At 42.0% G+C, this 27,625-nt stretch overlaps 1 protein-coding gene across 4 annotated transcripts in view; it reads left to right on the forward strand.

Moving 5' to 3' along the window:
- The first annotated feature begins 4,491 nt into the window (after positions 1-4,491).
- The window catches only part of SH3BGRL2 (SH3 domain binding glutamate rich protein like 2), a 55,758-nt gene continuing 32,624 nt past the window's right edge, over positions 4,492-27,625 (forward strand). Inside the window, exons 1-2 of one of the 4 annotated variants that reach the window (XM_019651934.1) lie at positions 4,493-5,006; positions 12,705-12,834. In XM_019651934.1, coding sequence (XP_019507479.1) covers positions 4,720-5,006; positions 12,705-12,708 — 291 coding nt within the window. In that variant the 5' untranslated portion in view covers positions 4,493-4,719 and the 3' untranslated portion in view covers positions 12,709-12,834. Of the gene's footprint in view, positions 5,007-12,704; positions 12,835-19,997; positions 20,031-27,625 lie in introns of those variants that run through there. The other 3 variants (XM_019651931.1, XM_019651932.1, XM_019651933.1) reach the window with 3 other exon arrangements.

Here is a 27,625-nt window from a genome sequence, read left to right on the forward strand (position 1 = left end):
AACTCAACGTGCTCAAAGCTTCTCATCACCATCCCCCAGCCCTCATCTACCTTTAGACTCCTACTGCTGATTGCCTTAGTCTTTCAATTTTCCAACTGTAAATTCCTGAAAGAGGGCCAATGTGTATTTTCAAGGTGGGTCATATGTCATACATTACTTTTAAGCTGTAATAGGTCACACAGGGGGAAGTCATAGATGTGATGCAAACGTCTGTAACCAGGTGGGCTGGGGGTTGACAGATACTATGAGGCATAACTTAGAGAATACCCTAAGCATAATTAATCCTCACAACAATCTTGAGTGACAGCCATTATTTTTTTTACTCATTTTATAGACATGAAAACTGAAGCTTAGAGAGGTGACAAATTTACCCAAGGTATTAAGTGGAAAAGCTGAAAAGTAAACTGAGGTTACCTAACTAACAAACTCAAAGCCTCCATTTTCATTATCATCTTTCTTGACTTCCAGGCTGAGTAACATTCTTGCTGTTCTCTACTTCCTGAAACTTAAACCTCTTTTTCTTGGGTTCTATGATATTGTACTCTTGGTTATGTACTTTTCTAATTGCTCCTCTACTCTTAAGTCCTCATTCTCCTTCCAATGCTCAAATGTAGGAGTTTTCCAAGGGGCTCCTCCTGGCTCCTTCTTGTCTCTTTCTGTATTTTCTTCTTAGGCAAATTCTTCAACTGTTACAGATTTGGATAAATTAGACATCACCATTTCCTAACCTGGGGTTCTTGAACACCCCAATCCTCACCCCACAGGAACTTCTGGATAGAATTTAGCAAGTTCATGAACTTGAATGAGAACAAAATAACGTCTTTATATTTTCACTAAACTCTAACTGAAATTTACCAATTCCTTCAATTATGAATGTAGACAAGAAACCACTGTAACAGCGGCAAACATCTGTGACTTTGTTACTAATAGAAATCACAGGTATTTTAATATTTTCCAATCATTGCAAATAACTCAAATTTTTATTTTTTCCAATTAGACTTCAAAATCATGGTGGTGATTTGACCCAGTACTAAATTGTGATATTTAATGCATTAATAAAGAAGTATGTATATCACCGTATCAAAAATTGTTTAATATTCTGATAAACGTTTTGCAATATAAGTAATTTCTGTTGTAATCTTGTCTCTTCTATTTTCTCTATTTGGAAACATTTTCTTTTTTTTTTTTACAAAGGGTCTATAGACATTACCAGACTGCTAAAGGTTGAGAAACCATCCTTCAAATCACTTTGCCTGGTGCCGGCCAAATGGCACATTGGTTAGGAGTTTGCTTGGGACGCCAGCTCTGAGCAGCAGAGCCCCGGTTCGGATCCCACATGCAGGCCAGTGACGCTGCGTCCTTGCAGCTAAGATGATGAACAATAGCTTGACCTGGAGCTGGGCTGCTGTGAGTTGCCGGCGACGGCGTAGGCTGCAGCCTCTGCTGCAGTGAGTGGCTGGCAGCTGGCGTGAGCGACTGGCAGCCCTGAGTGCTGCCAAGAGCCGCCGTGAGTGGCCATCCAGTGGCTGCGACCGATCTGCCTCACCCGGGAAGAGCGCAATGATAATACCAATATGGGCCAGTGAAGCAACGTCCTTCACAACTAGACTGAAGAACAAAAGGACAGCAGGACAGCAACTTGTCTGTTCCCCTCCCCCAATTCCCCAATAAAATCTTTAAAAAAAAAACCCAAAAAACACTTTGCCTGTTAACTAATCTTATTGTGGTGATTATTTCACAATGTATACATATATCAAGTCATTATGTTGCATACCTAAAATTTACACAATGTTTTATATATATATATATATATATATATATATATATATACATATATATATAATATCTCAATAAAGCTAAGAAAAAAAAAAAAACCAAAACAGAATTCTAGCCAGATGGTATACCATGACTTGCAAAAGGGATCAAGTCTTTGGCAATGCAGGAGCAACTCCCTGAAAACCTAATGACCTCAGTTTTCTGCGATCTGTCTTTAAGTTTCAGCGGTCTGTTTTATCTGCAGCCTTTACTTGTCAGATGGACATCTAATCCTCCCTGTATATGATACCCTGGTGTTGATCTTGGACCTCTAGCTTATATCCCAGATTGCTTTCTACTCTTGGTCACTCTTCCACTTTGTTTACTAACTCTGGGTCTCAACTCCATACTGAACTTTGAGGTTTCCTGGACTGCTAACACTCTGTACTGCATACAAGCTCTAAACTTTTTCATTGAACATGGAAAAAACAGAGCTAATTATTACCAGAGTAATTTTCTTCAAGTATAGCTCTGATTATATCCTTCTCTTTGTCAGAATGCTTGCAAATTAAGTACAAACTTCTCAGTTAGGACACTTTTGGTTCCACAAAACAGAAACCTATTTGAGGCAGCTTAAGTAAGATGAGTTTATGATATGCATACAGGAATATTACACAGGTCTCAAGAACAGGGATATACGAGTAGGTTGAACCATAAATAGACATTGGAAAACTTTTCTGCAAAGGGCCAGATAATAAATGTATTAGGCTTTGCCAGCCTTGTGGTTTCTGTCATTCTGCCATAGACAATATGAAAAGGAATGTGCTCCAATAAAACTTTATTTACAAAAAAAATCCTTGCTGGATTTGACACACAGGTCATAAAACTCAGGACACTCAAACTCATCTCTGTCGCCCTCTACACATGTGCTTTGCTGTTCTCTTCTTGATGAGTTTCTATAGCTTCTCTGGTCTCTTGTTGGAACATGGTTCTGAAAGCTCTGAGCTTCCATGTCACAAGTTCAAGTTCAGACTCTCTCTTTCCCAGTCCTAATACCAAATCCTTAGGTTAGAGATGTTGCCTGACCTTGCTTGGGTCAGGTGCTCACTTCAAACCAGTCAGCTGTCACTAAGGGTCTGGATCTTGCTGTAAGAACAGGGCTTTTGGGGACACTATCTCTATAACTTCTTAGATCAGAGTGGAGGGACAGATTCCCGAAAAGGGCAAGAAGCTGGGCAGACAATCAAGAAGAATCCTTGCAGTATTCATTCAAATTTATATTTTCAACCTTATCCCCTATAAGTCTCCCCACTTCCCTCTCTGACGCAAAGCCAGATCCTCACTATTCTCACATACTCTGCATCTCACCCTGCACCCCTCACCCCCATCCGCCAGCAGAAATTCTACTCATCTTAAAAGTCTCTTCTAAAAGGTCACCCTTTCCCCCTGTTTCCTTTATATCCACACAACACTCTGTATTGGTACAGTGTTTCTTCTGTCGCTATTTCTGTACCTTTTTCTTTGGCAGACAATAGGTGCTCTGCTGACTGAGAAAATGACTTACTCAACTTTTCATCCATTCTGGTACATTTCAGAGAATAGACTCTGAGTTCCTATTTGTTGAGTTTAACCATATCTTCACCTCCTGAATAATTTCAAACTGAAGAAAATGTTGACGTCTATGAAGTTGCATTTATACAGAAAATTACCATCTACCTTTAAGAAAATTATTTTAAATTTTATAAACGTTCATTTCCACATTATGATGGTCAAATTAAAGTGCATTTGCAGAGAAACAGTAATTACAGCAAAACTATATTTAAAATTGTTGAATACTAAGAAGAAATAAAGTCCCATTAAGATTGTATCTTCTGTTATTTTACTATAAATTAAAAGGAATACTACAGAAATTACTTAATAGGGAAGGTTATAAGCTTGAAATATTCAAAATCGCTCTAAAAAAACAAATGCTCCAAAATGATTAGTATTTGTGCAAGAAGTTTTCCAAAAGCCAGAGATGTCATCATCTAATTTCTCTCTTTTTAGAACTATTAATTAACATTATTCCCAGAACTCTGCTAAGCTCCCCTGCTGAAAGGAAGAAAGTAAATACAGTCCTGCAGGGAAAACTGGTTCATTTCCACGAAACTGTGAGAGGCTTGCGCTTTTGTGAAACAGAAGCACTTGCTAAAGAACTATTCCTAAACTATTAGCAACTACATAAAAGCTTTTTATTTAACAGCATCCTCCTGGGAGACTGCGCTGGAATGTGCAGCAGGTCTGAAAAAAGCACAGATTTGGCTCAATTGTAAATATTAGGTGCACTGAGTCAAAACCATTGTGTAAGGTAGGGGGAGGAGCGGGTGGGGTCCTGATTCCCAACGTTGATAAAAGGATTCTAATTTCGTTTGGTATTATTTTTCTACTACAATTACAGTTTTGCTAAGAAAAATAAAATATCCGTTGTGCTCTCAGCTGGGTTTCTAATTTTCTACGTCCACAGAAAAAGAAAACCTCTCATTTATCTAAAAGAATCACCTTTCTGCAATCTCCAGAGCCGCTGGGAAAAAACACAGGCGCGCCCAGTCCCACTGCCCTCACCACCGCCGCCTCCAGAAAGCCCGACCCGCCCCATGCCGCCCGCTGCAGGTCGCTGGGGCTTGCCCCACGGAGACGGCCTTGAGATGATCGTTGCCTGTTGGCGTTTCTGGGTGGAGATGCTCCAAACCAGTAAACCACAACACAGAACCTAAGCTTGGACTTTGAACCAAGCCTTTTTGCCCAGTTTTATTTTTCCCCGTGTCGCCGGCATTCTCGCCACCTCTTGTTCCAGGCTGTCCCCTGCCTCCCGCTCCCTTCCAGCCACCTTGCAAGCAAACGGGATTGACGCGCAATGAAGAGACAACCTGAAGGAGCTCAAGCAACCAGCCACTCCAGGGAGACACCGAAACTACAACTCCCATCATGCCCCGCACGCAGCTCCCTCCTCCCCCTCTCCTCCCCTCCCCTCCCTCGGCCGGCGGCCGGGAGGCGCTGAGCTTTTTAGCTGCGGCGGACCCGGCGGGAGGGATCCAGATCTCCGCGATCTTACCCGAAGGGAGCGCTGTGCCCGGTGGCAGCCACAGTTCTCAGCCGAGTTCTGCCTCCGCGTCCGCGCCAGCCCAGAGTCCGCAGGAGCAGACGGTGCGTCCCGGCGCGGCAAGAGGATGGTCATCCGCGTGTTCATCGCCTCCTCCTCGGGCTTCGTGGCGGTGAGCACTGCGGGGACCCGCGGCGGGCCGGGGTCGGGGCTGCGGGGCTAGGGGACACCGGGCGCGGGTCCTGCGGGAGGTGCGCGGCGCTCGCCCCTGCGCGTCTGGGCGCGCCGCACGTCCGGCCGCGCGAGCCCGCTCCCGGCAGGTGATCCATCACACTTGGACAACAATGAAAAGGGCGGGAGCAAAGGTGGCTGCGGGACCCCGGGCTCACACACATGCCCACTCTGCACCGCATGAGAGGGAGACAGCTCGGGCAGCCCCCAGCTCCAGTTGTGTGGCTGTGGAATTTGGGAAAGGGGTTGTCCGAGAGCTTCGGGGTTCCCCTTCCCTTGGTGTTAATTCTTCCGGATTTGGGACATTCAGCCTGGTTATGTGTTGTACAGGAGTTTTTTCTGCTGATTGGTTTGCTAGCCTACATTCTGAATGAAACAAGTGGTGATTGCTCTCCACTCTCTTCCCTTCCCCACCAAGTACATTTCTTTAGTTTCATACCTGCGCAAAGAGAACCGTAAACCAAGTTTTTTATGACATGCCAGGATTTTTTTGTTTGCTTTGTCGTTTTTGTTTGTTTGTTTTGCCTAGGGCGCTATAAATATTTTTACATCTTTATGTAAATGTGCATGTTTGGTTTCTGTGGTCAATTTCATCTTGGGGGGATGTATAAATTGTGGTCTCTTTAATTATTTTACGCTGTTTTGTTGGTTGATATTCTTGAATATTTTAAGAAAGAAGAATTTTTTCAGAAAGAAGAGAAGTTAGATAGTTAGATATCAAGAATTTAAGGAAAATTTAGTAGTATACTTGATAGCCCACTGAGTAAGACAGGTAGTGATATGTTTTATATGATTATTAAGAGTTGGTTTCCTTAGCTAACAGTTGAACTATAGATTTAAGAGGCTCTTTGTTGAGGTATATAATCATATAGTACATCAAAAAGTGCTATATTGATTTCTTACAATTTGGTCTGGCCAGTTGCCTGCCCAGCAACTCAACCAGATTGTCCCCAAATTTGTTTCTGAAGCAGGTGGGATGAAGGATGAAATAAACTATTGTTTGCAAATCCTTATAAACTACTGAGGCTTTTTATTTAAAAAGAAATCAACACTGTAGTTAGTACCAAAAAAGACTCCCTTTTGCATTAGGAACAATAGATGGGAAATGCCAACTTATCTTTACATACAGGCATGCGCTGGTCCCCAGACTCCTGATAGTTTTGGTGTTTCTAGTTATTTGTGGTTGCTTAGTCATACCTGCGTTTTATAGATTTCTCCCCTGAAGCTACACTCTATGTGTTTGGAAACCCATACTGTTTTGTGGGTAAATTTTTTTCAAATGCACTCCTTTGTGAGAACGCTACAAAGCTTTTGGTTTCACTACCAACTTTCATGCTTCAGGATTGTTCCAATAGCACTTTATTGATTACCCTAGAGATGCTTTATCGTATTAAGCATCCTAGGGTATGTTGGACAAGTCAGAGTCAAAACTTGAGGTAATTACTTGGCTTATCCTCTCAGTAGGTAGTATATGAAGATAGTTCTGGAACTCTGCATCACTATTTCCTCAATTCCATTAACAAATATTTATTGCCTGCCTGCGATATGCATTTTTAATTTTTAAATTTAATGTTCTGTGTTTTGCACATGAAGCTAGCTAGACTTAAGAGACTTCAGTTTTAATGCAGTCTCTGACTAGTGGTGTAAGCTTGAATAAGATGCTCCGTTTCTGCCTGGGTTTGTCTTCTGTAGAATGAAGGATTGTGATGAATAACTCAGAATTGCACTCTAGCTTTAAAAGGCTTTGACTTCATCAGTCAGGTAAATGTGGATAAATCCTTGTAACAGCTTCTTTTACTTTAACAATATACATATTAGCCTCAAAGTGAATTAATTTTTTTCCTTTGGTGTTTTACTGTGATGTCTCAGGTCCTCTCATTACCCGCCTGATAGTATGTGTTCTGACATGGTTTGACTTGGGTCTGTTATCACATACGTCCAGCCCATATACACTAATTATCTACTTTAATGGACCCAATCTTTTCAGGTCTCAGTCAATCCTCAGTCACTGAGTATCTCTAATTGTAATATCTTCTATATCAGCACACAGTTTTTCTGTAATTATGTACTATTGAAACTTTTGGCAATAATTTTATGCTTATATGCAAGAATAATGATTTCCAAGAGATAATGAAGTTATTTAGGTCAACTGTTGGGCTGGGGGGCTAATGGGTCTGATAGCATTAAGCTGTATTAAGTTTGATGGCGTAGCTATAGTGTTTTCCCTCCAGCAGTGTTGTGTTGACCACTGGCACTGTTTTATTTGGTGACTAACCATGACCAGCAAGTGCTTGGGAGAACAAATAATTTGATTCCCAAGTCAAGTTTGATTTTAGCTGAAGTTTATTAAACCTCAAGGAAGGAATGTGACTAGAATTAGATTTAGCTAAGTAAGTCCCAGGAATTTCCAAAGAGACCTCTGCCCTAATCAGCAATAGATTTAAACAGTCTCTGTAGAGAAAATCCTCACATCTTGTCCTGATTTCCCTGAACTCTCTGGGTTCAACACAGAGCAGTGATAGCTAGAATAATTAACACCAAAGGGTGACTGCCCTTTTATTCACCACAGCTCCAGGTAAAAGTCTGTTTTTACTAGGAAATAAAAGCAATGCCACATTATTATGCTATGGAGACCTGAAAAATCAGATTTCTTATGCAGCTGATAATGTTGCTATCATTCATATTGAAGTGAAGAAAATAGTATATTCATAGAAGTGCCATTTTAAAATTTAATTCATTCTGGTTGTATACCTGAAAGGGGAGGACTTGGTAACTTTATCTAGGAAATATAGGAATTTTTAATTTATAAATATGGAAATCAGTTCATTATTTCATTCATTCATTATTTCATTCATTCAATAAGTATTTTCTAAGGGTTTGCTGTTGGCTAGCTCTGTCCTTGGTTTTGTGGGGAACTGGAGGAGAAAAGAGGGTGCGGTCTCTGTCCTCAAGGAATTCAGGTAGGGACCAGGTGGGGAGATAAGATAGGAAAGGTAAAACCACTAGTAATAAAGTACAGCCCAAGGACACATGCCTCTTTCAGGAACATTCTTACCAGAGATAGAAATAATATAGGCAGCAGAGGGATGCATTGCAGGATGTCAGATAAGGAGGAAATGTGCCAGAAATCATGAAATATGCATGTGGGAGCCTTAGGCAGATGGCAGGGAGAGGGATTGAGTTAGATTTGGAGACTGGAGAGAGTGCATGAGCCTACCTTGTTCAAGCTGGAAAGAGAGGTACTTTGGGTGGGAGACAGCAGGCAGCAGAGGTCCCTGTGGATCTCTTTTGAGGACAAGGTGGACTCTAAGTCCTTGAAAGATGCATGTGATAACAAACTCCGTAGCTCAGAGATATCTTCAGTATCTGCAGCTTGCATGCTCTTTAGAGCCTTTTGTCCCCAGGGAACAAGGCGCTCTCTGGCAGGGAGGGACCCCTGGTATGTGTGTGATTTCAGAAAAATTTTACCACCCTACCTTGACTAAAATTTCTCAAAAAAGAAATAAAATAGTTAAAGTTCATGGGCTCAGTTGTTAGAGATAGAAGAAAATCTAAAGATATTTTTAATGAAGTCCAACCACATAATTTCACAGAGAAGCAAATTTGGGCATAGAGATTCAGTGACTTGCCCTGAGGTCACTTAGGTCAGTCAGTGTGCAGAGCTGAGTGTTAAATGAAAGCCAGGTCTCCCGACTCCTGAATATATTCATTCATGCATTCATTCAGCAATGCATTTATTCATGCATGGATTGATTCTTGCATTCTTCAAACAATCATTGAAAACCTATTAAGTACAGGCTCTTTGTTAGGTGCCGTTAGGTGCTAGGTATATGTGATGGTCAGGAGAACAGACTTAGACTCTTGCCTCATGGCACAAATCAGTGCTCACTCTCAAAGACCTGGGATGCAAACCATTTAACCAAGAATGAAGGACTGATACTGGCTTGGGGAATGTGTCCATGAGGCAGGGTGAAATGAGCTAGACAGCAATATATCCCCAGATATGGGAGATGTACCTTCACTGGGAGCAAAAGTTACAGAGAAGTTGGAAGCAAAGTTGGACAACATGGAGCTTTGCCCAGGGCTGCAATTGTGGCTTCAAGTTGGGGTGAGGTGGCGGGAGAACTCATAGAAGCTGTCCTCAGAGTTGTCTTGCTCTTTGCAACTCTAGAAGTCATACCCCACTGCATTGCATGACTTACAGCTATTTTAAACATGACCTGTTAAACAGTTGCATCTCCACAGAATATACAGTGAAGCTTCACTGCGTCAGGAAGCCTCTGACAGGAGTTCAAGGCTGTTAAAGCAGACTGGGCATTAATTCCTAAGTGATTCTAATGACAGATGGAGCTAGTGAGGGTAAGCCTGGGCTCGTTAGCATATTGAACTACTTGAATCTTCAGAGTTACACGGCAAGGTATTTATTCCCATACCATATTACAGATGGAGAGGCTGAAGTTAACTGACTTGATGAAATCATATGCAGTAGATGGTGGGACCTTGAGTCAAACGCTGGTGGGCAGGTGGCTTCTAAGCTCGTAGAGCAGAAGTCCACTATGGGCACTGTGGAGCCCCAGGGGAATGAGAGCCCCAGAAATGCTCGACGTCCTGCAGTGTGCCGGACGGTCCCCATAAGAACTGCCCCATGCAAAATGCCAGTGGTACCCCTGACGAGAAACAGGGCCGAAGGGCATTGATTGGCAGGAGAGGGTGTGGAGTGAGGTTAGGGAAGAGGTGGGAACATATGTGAAATGATCAAGAGAAGCAGGAATAAGTTGGGGGCACAAGGACAAGGATGTGATTGTAAGGGAAGGCGGGGCTGGGAAGGCATATGCCTTAGTTCCCTAAGGGCTGCCATTAACAAAGGACCAAAACATGGAGGGCTTAAACCATAGTTCTGGAAGCTAGAAGTCAAGATCAAGGCATTGGCAGGGCTGCTTTCTCCTGAGTGCTGTGAGGGGGACTGTTGTTCTGTGTCTCTCTCCTATCTTCTGATGGTTTGCCGGCAATCTTTGGGGTTCCTTGGCATGTAGATATATCACCTTGATATCTGCCTTCATGTTCACATGGTGTTCTTGTGTGTGTGTCTGTCTCTGTGTCCAAATTTCCCCTTTTTATAAGGACACAGTGATATTGAATTAGAGCCCACCCTAATGACCTCATCTTAACTTGATCATCTGCAAAGACCCCGTTTCCAAATAAAGTCACGTTCATAATTACCGGGATTTAGGACTTCCACATCTTTAGGGGACACAGTTTGACCCATAACAGCAGCAATGTGAGGGTTGAAATAGAAAGATTAATTGATGGAATTTTCCCCTTTAATTGGAAAGACTGGGCAAATTTCTTGAACCTTAAAGGCAGCAGCTGGATATGGAATTACATGGAATTGTAGTCAGTGTATTGGGTTGTCGGAAAAGTTATGATGCATTTTTGCAACGAAAAACATAGAAAAAATACGTCATGACTTTTCCGACAACCCAATATAAGATCTGTTGCTAGAAGGGGAGCTTTATCAATGTCCCAAGCGAAAACCTGACCTCAGTTTTTCTAGTTCATTTTACTATTCCCCAAATTTGATATTCTCCATTCTATAATAATATTTTAAACTTGTAAATATAAATACAAGCAAGGTCATAGACTCCTTCATATGAAATTAGGGGATTTTTATCCATTTGTTTTAGGACACTTTCAATAAACATTTCTATCTATTTGAGGAAATGAAATTTTGACAAATTTTATAATACTAAGTATAAGGTGGTTTTCACATTGCAGGAATATAAGACTGCTTGAGTCTTGCTTTTTTCTTGTTTTCAATTTTTTAATCAAAAATAGAAAAGGAAAACAACTATAGTGAAAAAAAAACCCCTTAACAATTCATGAGAAAGCATTGTGAGATATTAACTCTAAAAAATATTCCTTCTTTAGATTTTTTTTTAATTTTAATTTATTACAAATTCAGAAATGATTTTTTTTCAGTAAAGTTAGAAACCGGTAACAGAATAAAAAGTCTAGATTCTTAGTGAATGTTTCACTTTTAATAATAAAAATTAGCATGATTTACTGATCGTTACATATGAAAGTTTAAAATATGTTCTTTTAAAATGCAGATTTTAAAGAAAAAGGGGATCAAGAAATTATTAGTTTAGCTGCTAAATGTCAAATTTTTGAAAAGCTACTTTCCAAATTCTAACCTCAGAATGAGACACTTTTATTTCAGCAATTTTCAGCAGGACTTGCCCTAACCTTTGTTATTGTAGGTGCAGGGTTAGTAGAAACTTAAGTTGTCCTGAGTTAAATTGCATTCCCGTATTTGTTTTTTTTCCGTGATTAATTTTTGTTAGACTGTTTATCCAGCATGCAAAAGGAACTTAGCTTTCCAAATTAAAAATTTAGTGATTTTTTTTCTATCAAATGGCAAATGCTTATTAATACTTGAGGGACATTTTCCACTACCAATTATGTACAGTTGTCTTTTTAGGGTCCTCTTTATAGCTACAGCTCAAAAACATGTCATTGAGCCTTGCTGTTGAGTGGCTTCTTAAACCAGTAGTGAGCAGTATGTTCCATTGCTTAGTTGTTGTTTTTTTTGGGGGGTGGGGTTGGGGTGTCTGGGAGAAGTGGGGATGGGGAGTGGAGGTGGAGGTGGTAGCCTGTACCAGCCGCATGCAACTGAGCGATCTAGTTGAAGGCAGTGCAGTTTCCCTTCTGTCTTCTTTCAATAGTCTTATCTGAGTTTATCAGCCAGCACTGGCTAGTTACTCAGGAACTAGGCTATGGTCATTTAAAGTGGATGTGATTTCTTTTATGTTTGATTGTTTTTTTGCCCAAACTCTAAAAAAGAAATCAACCTAGGAAAAGCACTTAATTGAATGTTTCCCTTTTGGATTCATGACAGCTTCGCTGTAGGACCGAAAGCTGAACTAGATGCTGGCAGATCTGAACCTCCTCTACCTACAAACCCAGGTGCTTTTAGGCTGGTGCAGCCCCTGGGAAACTCTAGAACAATTTGATTGGTCTTCTGACTCTGGTTCCCTCTGTTACCACTGACAGCTTATTTATTCCTGAGGGGACCTGCTCTTGGGGACTGGCTCAGTACCTGGCAGAACCCCAAAAGAGGTTTCCTGGAATTGACTCCTGAGAGTGGAAGGGCAGGGCGAAGCGCACATCAGGGTGTGTCTGCCTTGCTGTGCGACCTTTGTGGGCTCTCTGCCAGCATGGCTTTAGAGCTCCAGAAGCAGAAAATGGAACTTGGGCTAGGGCGAGGGGCAGGGGTGTGGGGGAACATGACAGGACGACGACAGGGTTCTCAGTACTTCAGGATGCGTTTTCCTTTTCCTCCTGGAGATGGCCCAGACCTGGAAATGTTTTTTTTGTCATCTTGGATCTAGTGGCTTTGGGAGTGGAGGCCTGAGAGTAAGAGAGGCCCAACTAGGTGACTTGCTTGACAGGTCAGTTCTGTGGCATTTGGTAAATGTAAATAGAATTCAAGTCGGCAGCTATTGCTGCATACCAACCCAATATTAAAAACACAACAGGGCCGGCTGAGTGGCGCGATGGTTAAGAACTGGCTTGGGACGCAAGAGGGCCCCTGTTTGGATCCCACATATGAGTGCCTGTTACTCTGTGCTCTCTACAGCTAAGATGCTGAACAACAGCTCAACCTGGTGCTGGGTTGCCGTGAGTCACCGGCGCCAGCGTAGGATGCAGCCTCTGCGGCAGTGGGTTGCCATGGGCTACCGTATGTAGCCAGCAGCCAGCATGAGCGGCCAGCGTGAGTGGCCAGCAGCCGCGGTGAGTGGCCATCCAGAAGCCGGCGACTGATCTGCCTCGCCCAGGAAGAATGCAATGATGGTGCCAACTTGGGCCAGTGGGGCGACGTCCTCCACAACTGGACTGAAGAGCAAAAGGACAGCAACTTGTCTGTTCCCCTTCCCCCAATTCCCCCAATTCCCCAATAAAAATCTTTAAAAAAACCAAAAAACAAAACCACAACAAAGCAAAAACAAGAACCCAAAGTAACAATAACCAACATTGCTCTGAGTAGTTTGTTTTCCTTCTGTGGGCTGCGTAAGGAGTGGGAGTGTGGTCTTCTTCATTCATGACATTCCCATGTGGACTGAAGCTTGTTGGTTTTCTCCTTTCCTGATTATATTCATTAGGACAGTGCCTTTGAATGGAAATTGGCCATTTGTATAAGGCCGAACCCCCAGTTGACAGGAGGTTTGGGTTGCACTGCCCTTCTATGATAAACTACTTACTAGCCAAAGTAGGGGTTTGGGTTGAATATCTGCTGATTTAGTTCTGGGTTTATTTTACATTCAACCCAAGCACCTACTTCTGCCTCATCTGTGGATTATCTGTCATTGAAAAGGCAGTGTAGACTCATGGTTAGGGCAAAGGCTGAGTCCAAATTCTAGTTCTACCATTGATGAGGGATGTGGCCTTAGGCAAGTAACCTCAACCTCTGAATTTGTAAAAGTGAGATAGGAATGACCTTCTGCATATAATTACTGTGAACATTAAATAAAGTATTCCACGTGAGGTATTTAGCCAAGTGCCAGGTACATAGTAAGTACTTAATGTATATTATTATTATTTCTATTATATTATCACTAGCAGCAGCAGCAGCAATAGTAGTAATAGCAGTAATAAAAAATAAAAATTATAACCTTGGATTGTGTAAGGTCTTTAATCATCAAAATATTGTGTACAATACATAGTACATACTAAGCTGAGGTTGCATATTGGTATAATTTTTGGAGAGTTTTTAGTAAATTTAACTATAAAGAGCTTTCAAATGAAATTTGAATTAATAAGAACATTACAATTTGAACTCATTCCCCAAACAAACTACTTGTGTAAGTTTTGAACATTTTATAGGTATACAGTATATTGTACATGAGTCGCTAAACCACTGCCAATAAAGTACTTACTACTATGCAATGGCCACTATTCTTTGTTGTACATAGCATAGGACTTTAGAGTCCTGGTTTGATTTAAAGCTTCCTAAACTTGGCAAGATTTCATCCCAAATGACGGCTCTGACTGATAGATGGTGGCTGCCTGGAGAGCTGGGAAAGGGGTTTTGGAGCCTTGTCTGGGAGACAGACGATGTGACTGACTGTTGCTATCTGCTCTGGCACCGGAGGAGGGAGGAACAGAGTTTATGCCACAAGTGTGCCAGCCCTGTTTTATTTAGACTTTGTGCTGTCGGACTCTGCCTTTTAGATTTGTGTAACTGAATGTAGACTATTTTGAGTCTGAGTTAGAAAGAAGATAAATATGAAACACCAAGTTGCACTGATGGATAATATCCTCTGCAAACGTCTCACCCCAAATTTGGAGGTGAGGATGGTGGAGAAGTCCAGGATGTCTGTGTTTAATGAAAACGAGTGGTACTTCCCAGAAAAGATAGTGATCATCCTGACTGTGAAACTGAATGCCGAATCTTGATGTTTGTGATGCATAGGTGGGGTGCTTTAAATTCTGGCAGATGGGCAGATGAATGGTGGTAAGGGGGTTTGTGGAAGACGGTGGTGGAGACCGGGAAGGGAGAGAGACACTGGACTAGGTGGACTCTAGGATATGCCCGTCCACCGTGCTGAACCTTGGAGCACTGAAAGGTCAGTCTCAGGTGAACAGTGCGTGTTTACCTACACCCAGCAATGTGATAGGATTTTTCCTGCAGGTTATTTAATCCTTACAATGATCCTACAAACTGGTTTGTTATACCTGTTTTGTAGATGAGAATATTGAGGTACAGGGTGATCGAGTAACGTTCAGCTCAATAAATCCAGATTCAAACCCCTGTCTTCTGATTTGGTGTCCAGTATTTTTTCATTACCCCACATTGCCCACTAGAAAAGCCACGAGTGGAGACCAGTGAGAACCTGGGTCAGCTGGCTAAGATAACAGTGTGTGACCTCAAGCTAAAAAACAGGGGGAGGGCGGGAGGGGGGGGCAGGACTCCTAGAGAGCAGTTCCAGGGGTCCCCACTCAGCTGCTGAGCAAGTAGTCATAGGCAGTGTCCTCAGGGCATGTGAAAGCAATAGCTTTGCTTCTGCCAAGGAGAATGGGTAGAAATGGAAAGCACTAGTATAGCATCATCATAACAATACCATTCACACCGTGTGCAGGAAGTACTCAGGGCTTTGTGTTTGTTATTTCTATTCCTTAAAGTAACTCAGCATGGTAGCCATTCATATTCATATTAATTCCACCCACCCCTTCTCTCCCTCCTTCTCTCTTCCACTCTAGTAGAATAGGAAACTGCCGAGTTCAGAAACTTTAAATAACCTGCCTTGTCATAGAATCCAGAAGGTCCAGACACCCAGATCTGTGCCACCCTATTTCCTAATGGCCATTTCCCAAAGGATAGATCAGAGACTAGAAGAGCCAATGCTCTGCGGGGACTGTTGAATGTTTTGTTAGATGTCCTGAAACCAGATGTGTGATTTGCTTCAAATAGGATTCTCTTGCTTTGTGTGATTAAGTGGAGTGGAACTGACTTGATGTGTTGAACAGGATGGGATGGGAGGGTAATAGGGTAACATGGGAGAAGGAAAGCTTGGCCAGGTGGCTAAAACCCAGGGATGGGGTTTTATTTCTTGGGACCTTTTGGGCAACATGAGATCTACTGGGACAAATGGTGGTGGTGGAAGTGTGTGCCCTCATTCTTTCTATCTTGGACCCTGGGTTCCCGGAAGACTTTCTCCATGGGCTGATACTTCCCTGTTTTCTACCCTGCAAATAAAGTGTCCTCTGGGTGGAAAGAGCTCATCAGTATATTGCAGCCTGCTGGGGAGGTTCAATGCAAGAGTGAGTAGAAAGTGGGAGGTCAGAGTCAGGCTTATTGGTGGTTGGAGGGGAGGGCAGAAGGGCTTGTGGGAGCGCAGGCAGCCGCTGTGTGTAAAGGGAATAATAGGCTCAACATGCACAGGAGGGCAGGGAGGCCCGCAGGAGTGGGGATGCAAAGCTGCTGCTCATACACTTCACAGAGATCAGTTTCTTTACATGTAATTTACTGAGAGAGCCTCATAAACTAAGTACACGTAAGAAATCGGTGTGATACAAACAAGGGGAGACATGGAAATCATGTGGATTTTAGGAGCAGAAAGACCTGGATTTGAATAATGACTCTGGTACCCTAACCAGCATCCATGACTTAGCAAGCCTTCTTGGTCTCAGCATCCCCATTGGTAAAGTTGTTGGAGCTTACTGACATGCCAGCCATTAATAATGTTATGAGTTTCATTTAAATTTAAGCCAGCAATAATTCTCTTGTCTTTTGTGACCTTTAAATAAGCTATTAAGATTTAATTAAGGAAAAAAATGTGTTCTTATAATCGGGACAGTAGGTCCCGAGTTTGATGGAATGCATTTATAGGAAGACCTTAAAATGACATTGTTTATTAGGGTTAGTGAAGGCTAGAGGTCACGGTCGGGTTGCAGAGGCTAGAACCCCTTTATTTTTGACAACACAGTCTTCAGAAACATTTTTCGAGCCAAGATTTTAAATACTGGGAGATGTCTTTCTCACATGCACACACGTCATCTGGATTTCCCACTCTTCCTAAGACATCTGAAGATCTCCTGGACCCATCGTAACTGATTAGTGGTGATCCCTTCATCCAGGCATGTACCCTAGGGGTCTTCATAGCCCCCCACCATTTCCACCATCTTCCCAACTCAGCCATTTGTTATTGAGCTTGTACAGTCCTTTTTATACAGAAAGTATATCTTGGCATGCATGTCTATCAAAAGTGGGAAACTACAAGATTATATTGACAAGGTTATATATGTTTCATGAAGAATGGGAGACAAGGTTTTTTTCTGTGTGTGGAAGGAAGGAAATAATAGCCCTAAATGGTTATTAGGCGTTTGTTGGCTTCGTTCCTTTATGTTAACTGCCTGGCTGCTGTGGGCATTTAGATATTTGACTCTGTAGAAGTCAGTTATTAGGGGAGCAGGGGGATGGGTAAAAAGTGTCTATTTCCCATTTGTGCTTGGTGCTAGCCTCCCAGTCACTCTGTGATCTCAGAATTGCTGCTTGAGGTCATTATACTCTGGGACAGACCTTCCTTGAAAAACTTAAAACTGAAGTTGTTCATACCCCAAGCCAGGGTTTGTCACGAGCATCAATATCGACATTTTGGGCTGAATAATTCTTTGTTTTGGGGGTTTGTCTTGTGCGTTGTAGTTATAGAGCAGTATGCCTGGTCTCTCTACCTGATGGGTGCTAGCAGCACCCCCTGCCCCCAAGTTGTGACAACCAAGAAACATCTTCAGACATTCTTGAATGTCTCCTGGGGAGCAAAATCACCCCTGGTTGAGAACCCCTGCTCTACTCTGTAGTACCAGAGAGAAAATGCTCACAAGATGAGAAGAAGATTGCTTTGAAACTGGAAGGAACTGAAGAGATCGTTTAAATCATCTTCCTCTTCTGTTGAAGTGTGAGCTGTTATATGACTAATTCAAGTCTGCACTGCTTGTCCTGAGACTTCTAGAGCTGTGTGTTATGGACCTAGAATAACTGCATTGGGATTTGAGAAACTTTGAGTATGGCTCTGGTGATGCCATTCAATCAGCTTTGTGTCTTTGGATAAGAAACTTAGCTTCTCTAGGCTTCAGGTTTCTCATCATGTTGTTTTTTTCTTGTTTTCTGATTGAGGTATAATTCATATACTATGAAATTCACCCTCTTCAATTGTATGTTTCAGTGGCTTTTAGTATATTCACTATGTTGTGCATCCATCACTGCTATCTAATTCCAGAACCTGTCATCACCCCACAAAGAACCCCCAAGCCCATTATCAGTCACGCTCCATTCCTTCTTCCCTCCAACCCCTGGCAACCACAAGTCTACTTTCTGTCTCTATGGATTTGCATATTCTGGACATTTCATATAAAGGGAATCATACAATATGTGGCCTTTTGGGTCTGGCTTCTTTCACTTAGCATAATGTTCCAAGTTCATGCATGTTGTACACTGTATCCGTACTTTGTTTCTTTTTATGGCTGAATAGTATTCCATTGTGTAAATATACCACATTCATTCATCAGTTGATGGATATTTGGGTTGTTTCCACTTTTTGGCTATTATGAATAATGCTGCTGTGAACATCTATGTACAAGTTTTTGTGACCTTATGTTTTCAGTTCTCTTGGGTATATATACCTAGGAGTAGAATTGGTGGTTCATATGTTGAGCTTTGTAAGGAACTACCAAACTGTTTCCCAAAGTGGCTGTTCCATTTGACATTTGCACTAGCAAAGTATGGCAGTTTCAGTTTCTCTGCATCCTTACCAACACTTGTTATTATCTGTCTTTTTGATTATAGCCATTATAGTGGGTGTGTAGTGACATTTCAGTGTGGGTTTGAGTTGCATTTCCCTATTCACTTATAATGTTGATGTTATTTTTTTTAACAACTTGTTTAGATCCTTTTTTTTTTAAGAGCCCTTTTAGCTCTGAATTTTTAATTTTTTCCTTCTATTCCACCCACAAACCAATATGAGGAACTCAGAATTGAGTCTTTAGGGTATATATATTTTGGAAATTAGCTGAGTTAGTTAGTTCTCACATATTTTGTGAGAGGTCAGTGCCCAGCCAGTGTTCAGTCACGTTCAGGGTGCAGAATGGGTTTATGGCGTGAATTCTAACACCAGCACCGCCCACACAAAATAACTCATAATCTGACTGGGGAGAAAAGGTGAACACAGAAAACGGAGGACAACACAGAGTCATATGGACTATAATGCTAAAATGATCTATCCTCTAGGCAAGTCTCAAGGGCAGTATATTTATTTGGACGAGGGCAAAGAAAGTCATATTCAGAGCTAGACAGAAAAATAGCATCTCCTGAGTTGGGAAGGTAGCTGTTTTTAAGACTCTAGAAAATTTCACTTAAATAATAGTCTCCAGTGGAAAATTAAGACTCTTTTTTCCCCCCCAAATATTTTGTATGAGCTTGCAAACCTGAGCAGACATCAGTCTCCGTTCCTTTTTGTCAGAGACATGAATTTGTTTGTATATCCGTGCTGCCCTTTGTTTTAGACTACATGACTCCTCTTCCATTGCTATGTGTTTCCTGCAGTGTGAGAGCAAGACAAATGGATGCTCTATAGTTAGTCCCACCGTGATATTTTAAAAGTGAACTTGGTTCAAGAGATAATTAACAGGAACGCGATATTAATAATTCACCTTTTGGATTCCTTTTCCATTAAAGGAAGGAAAAAAGCTTCATCCTTTAAAAATATTAAGTCTGTGTATTAGGTTCAGAAAGCTTAGAAAAACCTCATTGGCCCCTGAGGTGACAACTTAATAGCTTCAAAGCCTAACTTTTTGGCCTGGCATTTTGGGCCCTCCGTGATCTGAGTCTGACCTGCCTTTGCAGCATTTTCTCTCACTATTCTTTGGACTACTACATAAACACACGAGTTTTTTTTCCTCCCTGCCTTCTGTGGCTTTTTTCATGTTATTTTCTTTGCCTTGACTGTGCTCACCCTGCGTTGGGACTAGTCAGAGTCCCCTCTTTTATTTGAAGCCAGTGCCAGTGATGTTTCCCAATGAAGCATTCCACATGGCCCTCCCTTCCCCCTTCGCCCTTCAAACTGGGAGGACTCTGCCTCCCTGTAGCCCTCCTTGGCACAGCCTGTGAACTGCTCTCTTGCGGCCTCAACACATTCCACCCTTGGTTATAATTATTTTGTACCCAGGTTGTTTGAACTACAAGTTCTAAGTTCCTGGAGGTCAGGGATTGTTCCATTCATATTTTCATTCCCCCAGGGTTCCTATTAGAGAACTTGGCACATTTCTTATTGGACAAATGAAAAAGAAAGGTTTCTGTAGCTCCTGGATCCAGAATAGAAAGCTAATCAAGAGTTCATGACCACGCTGGAGTGGGACTGGGGCATGCAGATGGAGGCGTGCTTCAGAAAACATAATGGCTGCGAAGGACACGGTTTGTTTGACTGCTTCTTAAATGAGTGGCATGAAGAACCTGTGTCATTAGTGATAATTTTATTGTAGTACTACTTTTCTTATCCAGATACCAGAATTCTAGAACCCCTGTGTGGAAAGAAGCAGAGAGGCCACTGCGAAGCACCTGGCAGCCCTACGTTCTGCCAGACTAGCAGGGCCGTCACAGCCCCACCCAGACAGCTGTGAATGACACGGGCCTCGGTGGCCTGGGCAGTCGTGGGTCCTACTGCGGCAGTCCCAGCGGAAAGGTCTGAGAACTGACAGGTGCCTCCTGAAGGAAGGCAGAAAGGGAGAATTCCAGAAGCACAGCTTTGGCCATTTGCTGTGAAGTAAAGCAGCAGGCTTTTACACCTAAGTGAGCTCTGAGAATGTCAGTGCACCACATCAAAGTACAAAAATGGATCATAATGATGATGCTTAGTCCCGTACAGATTAAACCAGGTTTGGCATGTTTTGGCTTAATGTACTCTGCTGAATAATGCAGGAACAGGTGGTACAGTTAGAAAGATTTCTAAAGTACAATCAGTTTGAAATAAAATAATAATGAATTGTGTTAAAGGGACGAGCTTCAATTTTACAGAAAAGCTCAATCTCCAATTCCAGGGGAAAGTGATTTATTTGCTCCTAACGGTCCCCATGTTGCAACTCAGATTTTACCTTCCATTTTCGTTTCTCTCTACCTTCTGATAGTATAGCTGTAGACTCTTTTTCCTCCTCACCCTAAGAGCTGTTTATTTTATATTCCTTTTTTTATATTTCTGATGCTGTGCTTTTGTTCTTTGCTTGCACGTTACCTGCTTTGCAGTCCTCCCTGTGCACCTTCCCTGAACACTCACCTTTTGGCTGCGCTGGCGCTGTGGGAAGTCCTGTGTTACTGCCAGTTTCATATGGAAGTGACTTGTTGGCAAGCCGTATCCCCCCCTACAGATACATCCCTCCATTATACTATGCACTGCACCAATTTGGAGGGCTTGTTTTATCACCTGTGCTCCCCTTGTTCCTAGGCAGCATCTAGCACATCAAACCGTCTCCAGGCTATAAAAACCTGTGGAGTGAACAGAGGCTCGTCGACCTTTTAAATAGTCTGATTTTTCTTTGTGCTGATCCTGTGCTCTCTCTCTAATCCTCCTTTTTAATTTCTCCACTTTTGTAAGTTAAGATGGAATGCAGAATCATATGGCTGAAGATATAGAGACATTTGAGGTGGAGACACCAGGATTTGGATTGGAGGCACCCTCGAAGACACACTTTATCTGGTCTGGAATGCAGGAATTGGGATCATTTGTGGGAAGGGCGTGTGCACCTGGAGATTTGAGGAAGCTGTGAAAGCTCCTCATGGCGGTTGTGCAGGACTGAGACAGAATTGAGTGTCCAGCTGAAGTTAGATAGTTGGGCTTTTCAGTAGATAAGGTATACTAGCATTGCCCGGTAGCCCAAGGCGGGAAGAGAAAGCCGATGACACTGCCAACCTAAGAGAGGGGGACAGTCCACAGAATGCAGGTAAGGGCATCCAGACTTTTTCTGAGAGGTATCAATCTGTGCCTACTATGGAAATATGAAGTAATTATATGACCCCCTGTAACATGTAATTGTGAAAATGATCTGCTGTCCCCCAAATTATTTTTCAAATGTAAGTAGAAGTAGTTTCTAGATCATCTTGTAGAATCACTTTTCACACATTGGAGGGTGGACTGATGTAGAAATGGGAACATATTCCCAAACACACTGCTACAGAGCCGCGTCCCCAGTGTTGGATAAAGGCACAGCTTTTGGCTGAAGTCTTGTGTCTTGCCTGTGGAAGAAAATACTCTGCTCAGCAGGATTTCCTCTTTTACTGCAGAGGATTTTGACTAGTATAGCAAGTTTTGCTGGAGCAGCTTTTCTGCAAAGTATCCTCTAATTAACAGGAAGCATGTGCATGAACAGTTGTGTATAATTTTCATAGTGGCATCCTAAATTCATATTTTACACTTGGCTGACCTTTCCTTAGGGAAGTAAACATGTAACCTTGACAGGGAATGTAAAAACTATAAAATCAAACCACCTACATCTTTCATTCCATGTTTTTGTTGATGTTTTATTGTGGCTTCACTAAGTACTACAAGTCTTTTTTTTTTTTTTTAACGCCAACGAAAAGTAGTTTCAATACACGTGTTGATGGAGAAATTAGTTAGAGCCATTTATATTTCATCAAGCAAGTGGGAAAAGAGACATATGAGCTGACAGACAAGTATGTGGGGAGCAGCTACTCGGAAGCTGTCCTACTGAGTCCTTTCAGGGGCGTAGCTGTGATACCCACATGGTCTTCACCCTCCAGAGCAGCGGTTCTAAACCTTCCTAATGCCGCAACCCCTTAATACAGTTCCTCATGTTGTGGTGACCCCCAACCATAAAATTATTTTCGTTGCTACTCTATAACTGTAATTTTGCTACTGTTATGAATCATAATGTAAATATCTTTTTGTTTTCCGATGGTCTTAAGCGACCCTTGTGAAAGGGTCGTTTGACCCACAAAGGGGTCGCAACCCACAGGTTAAGAACCGCTGCTCCAGAGGAACTTACAGGTAAGCTGCGGAAGAGGCACAGGTACACACAACTGTTTTTATAATGGTGATGGTGGTCTGTGCTTCTCTACACATAGTTGGGATTCCTGTTTGGACCCACGAACAGCACTGGCGTGAGGTTGTGGAGGCTGACTGCTTAGCCTATGGCCATGGGCCTGTCTCATGCCTTCTCTAGAAGCTTTGAAGAACTTTGGTTTGCTGAAATTCCATCTACCACTTACTTTTTGATCACCCCTCTTTTCTTTCTTTGAACATATTGAACATACCTCTTTTATATTCCATATCTGATCATTTCAATACCTGAAATGTTTGTGGGTTTTTTCCCTTGCCTTCTGGTTTGCATCTCTGGCTCGTGATACATTGTGTGTTTTCCTGAAATGCTTAGTTTCTGATTATTAACTGCTTCCTTTCTAATACCTTGAAACGAATTGTTTGAAATGATAATATGGAGCTTAAGGCTTTGTATTTTCATTTGGGATGATATCATGGGACAAGAGTTCTTGGTTGCCCAACTCCTAAATGTCAATTATATGGTACAATGGAGACGTGGATTTGGGCTGCTTGTTAGGAGATCTGCATTTCAGTCATGACTCCTGCTACTTACATAGTGAATTATTTTGGGTCACTTACTTAATAAACCTCTGTGTCTCAGTTTTTTCATTTTGTCCAGAGTAGCTTGACAGGTCATTGAATAGTTGTAGGACAAATGACTCATTTCAGGATTATGACCTTGGCATTGCCAATTTCACATCCATTGTTTCTGCAGCTTCATTGTTTGCTGAGGCAGTATGCAAGGTCATACCTTTAAAGTCAAGAGGCATAGCATCTGTTCCCTGCCCTCCAGAATTTAAAATTACCAGACTAGACAAGACCCAGTAGCTCTTAAAGACAAATTGAATATGGGTAGCATGTTCTTTGGAAATTCAGAGGAAATAAGTGGAGGATATTCTGGACTGCAGTGGTACTTTGAGAGAGTTGGGGGTCGAAGCTGGGCCTTATAGGAAGAGGAAGACTTAAATGTTGAGATGTCAAGAGGACTTTCTTTTTTTTAAAAGATTTTTATTGGGGAATTGGGGAATCGGAACAGCGCTAGGGAATTGGGGGAAGGGGAACAGACACATTGTTGTCCATCTGTTCTTCAGTCTAGTTGTGGAGGACGTTGCTTCACTGGCCCAAGTTGGCACCATCATTGCACTCTTCCTGGCCGAGGCAGATCAGTTGCCACCTTCTGGACGGCCGCTCACTGCGGGTGCTGGCCACTCACGCTGGCTGCTGGCTACACACGGTAGCCCATGGCAACCCACTGCAGCAGGGGATGCAGCCTAGCCATCGCCGGCGACTCATGGCAGCCCAGCTCCAGGTCGAGCTGTTGTTCATCATCTTAGCTGTAGAGGGCACAGCGTCACTGGCCCTCATGTGGGATCCAAACTGGGGTACTGCTGTTCAGAGCTGGCGTCCCAAGCCAACTCTTAACCAATGCGCCACTCGGCCGGCCCTTGAAATATTTCTTTAAACTCAAGAACAGTACACCATAAACTCCGAAACCTACCTAAGTTTGAGTGTGGAACTAAATGAAGTAATTGGTTTTAATTACATATTAACTTCTCGATCTTAATCCATAATTCTGAAAGAGAGACAACTAAGTGTGACTCAAAATAAAAAGGTGTTTAAATTGACATTGGTTGTCCATTTAAAAATACACGAGGATGGACTCTAAGTCCTAGGGGACAGCCATGGGAACATTAGTTAATTCCTCTTTACCTGGCCAAAATCTCTGGTTACCCTTGTTCCACTCTCTAGTTTTAACTTTAGCCTTCCTGTTCTTACTCCCTGCATGCTGCAGAGATGGGAAAGTCATAAAGTTGCCTCTTGTGAACACAGAATTGAACAGTGCCTTTTTGTTCCCTGATTTGGTGAGTCTAGTTGGAGCAGATGGACTTCTGTTGATGACAAGCCTCTGTGACAGGGTGTGCCCAAGGAGACCCTTTTCTGCCCTCGTCACTTGCAGCCTGCTTTAGCCTGCTTCCCTGGGCTGGGATGGGAGTATGGCTGTGTTGGCATGAGCCTAGATGGAAAATAAACCTTCCTAGAGCATGTTCTGCTAGTGTGACAGCATTATGGTCATGTCTAAAGGGAAGCCCATCCTCACTAAAAGGTACATCCAGCGAGTGGATCTGCTGTCTGTTTAAACCAAGTTTTCTAGTTCGGGCACTGTCAGTGCTTTGACTAATGATTCCCTATAACTCACAGCTTTTTTGGGGGAGAGCTGAAGTAAGGCAGAGACAGGCATGTACCCCTTACACCTAGCACGTTGCCAGGCACCTGCTAGACCCTCAAAATATCCTTGTGGAATGAACAAATGAGTGAAACAATGAATGGAGAAAGAGAAGCCAAATTGCCATGGAATTGTAGTGGGCCCAGGTGTCCCCAGCGACTAGCAGTATGCTTGCTAAGGAACAGAATAGCTGATGAGGTCTATGGCCTTAGAATAAAAATTATAATAAAAACAGTAAGTAGCATGTATGGAGCTATTTTGGTGTACCATGCACTAAGAACTTTGTGAGTATTACGTCATTTAATTTTCATCACCACCCTTTGTGCTGAAGTATGATCTGCATTTCCCTGATGAGGAAACTGAGGCTTTGACAGAAGAAGTAACTTGCACTGAATGATCCATCATCTCTTTCTGACTGTCCAGGACTAGAACATAAATCAAAGCTAAGCGGCCCAGATGAGGATCAGTTCACTGTCCTTGGCATCCTTATCAAAGTGCTCTAACCATCAGGAAAACGTCATCGAAAGCCAGGGCCCCTCGCAGGCCTAAGTCAATCTTGCAGTGGCCAGACCGACCTCCCCACCTACTCTGCAGCATCCTTGTTTCAGTGCTACCAAACCGAGCACAGGAGAGGCTCCTTCATCAAATGTGTGTGTGTGTGTGTGAGTGTGTGTGTGTGTGAGTGTGTGTGTAGGTTTTCATTTAGATAGGTTATTTTTGTAACAGTGCTAAGTTTTGGACTTGTAGGTGGTTCCGCTATGCTGAGTCATCAACAAGTTGTGTATTGTTAATAGAAAAAGTTAGGAGAAGGAGGTGAATAATGGGTTGACCTTGTGAGAGCAAGGTTTTTATTATTTTTGTTGTTTTGTTTTACCAGTCAAGTTTGAGCTGACGGTGAGACATTTAAGCATAAATTTCTAGAAAGGCTTTGAAACTATAGGATTGGATCTTGTAAAAGAGGTCAATTTAAAATGCAAGTTTTAGTTATATCTTCATAGAGGTAATAGATGAAGTCCTAGAAGTATGTGATGTCTTCTAGGGCAAAAGTATTAAGTGGCCTGCATAGTTTTTTGATTGCATACCCCAATATGAAATTCTTTGATGATATAGCCCCAATATATGTATATTTTAAATAAATTATATGACTATATTACTAACTAATAAAATATGTGTGTTATAAAATGTCCACAAAATGACAATTAAAATGATGGGATACAGTTGAAACAATATTCCTATTTTTATTTTTTAATGATTAAAAAAATTATCTTTTCTCTCTTCGAAGTTTTTCTTAGAACAATGTGAGCTAATGATCAATACTACAACTTGAGGTCTGCTTTTTAACAGTTTTTATATTGTTCAAAAGACACTTTCCCGAAATACATAGGTCCAAATGGAGAATGAGAATCATAATTGAAGAACAATGGTAATCATTTTTTGATCCCATTCATTAGTCATGCAACAGTGGTTAAAAATTTTGTTAAAATCATACTGTCTTCCCTGATGTCAATTAGTTCTTGAAAACCAATTGAAAGATGTTTTATTATTTTACATTTAAAAAACTCATTGAACATTTTCATTTGAAAGACTTTTAGGAGATTAAAAAATTGTCTTTCTAGGTTTTCACAGTGGCAGTTTTTATAGACAACAAACATTGTTTCAGTAACAAAATAATAATATCAAACATTTCCTAAAATTCATTTTGTAAAATGCTTACCATTGTCAATCAATGGTTTTTGGTGCCAATTCGATGCCAACAGGAATCCTGAATTTGGGGTACAGTGAAGAAGGAAACCAGTGAAAACTCAATTGTGATACAGCGTGACTGTGAGAACAGCACGCCTGTGGTGGAACAGCTCAGTAGTGTTATAGCTAAATTATGAAGTACCACTCCTGTGGAATAGCATGGTTGCGAGGCGGCCCTCTGGCTTTCTGACAAGATGTCTTTGGCGTTTCAGCTTTTGTGTTTCAGCTCCAGCCAGTCTGGAAACTCAGTCTTCAGTGAAAAAGGAAAGTGTGTTCTCCGAGCCAGAGAGGAGTGGACTTACCTATATAGAGAGAAGTCCCTGCTCCTGATACCTGATTGGTCATCCTCATGCAAATTAGGATTCCAGATCCTCTCAGTTTGATTGGTCCAAAAGGCACTGTCCTGATTGTTCAGAATGGAGCCGCTCCGATTGGTTGGGGAAGATGCTGATGAGGATATAGCTGTACAGCTCCAACTGGATGAGGAAAGCCCTTTGGTTGACATACAGTTCCAGGAACTCTTTTTATAAGGGCTGCCTTAGATGGTGGGAACACAGTGCAAGCAGGCAGTTCAGTGCAGCCTTCTCCCTGAAGTGTGTTTTGCTTGAGTGGCCCCTGTTTCAAAATGCTGCTAGATTCTGCTTTTCATTTGAGCCCAGTTAGCCACCAGGAGCCCTTCTTAGTAGGTATCTTCTTAGGGTCCACATCGTAAACAACAGAGTTACTCAATAAATTATCATCTTTACCTTGAAGGGACAAATTAAGAAAAAGAATGTATGTGTGTATCTGTGTGAGTCTGTGTGTTTTAATCTGTTGAGTAGTTTACTACTGATACCATTTGCCATCATGAAAAAAGTCTGCACAGTCGGAGCAGTTATCTTTTTTGTAAAAGAAAAAAAATCTTTAGAGTGCACTTAAATTTCCAGTGATAGGATAATGTCCTAAACATTAGAGTAAATACTCAAGAGAATGTATGCATTCAATAAGATAACT

Source organism: Hipposideros armiger, unplaced genomic scaffold (genome assembly GCF_001890085.2).
Source record: "Hipposideros armiger isolate ML-2016 unplaced genomic scaffold, ASM189008v1 scaffold_169, whole genome shotgun sequence".
Lineage (NCBI taxonomy): Eukaryota > Metazoa > Chordata > Mammalia > Chiroptera > Hipposideridae > Hipposideros > Hipposideros armiger.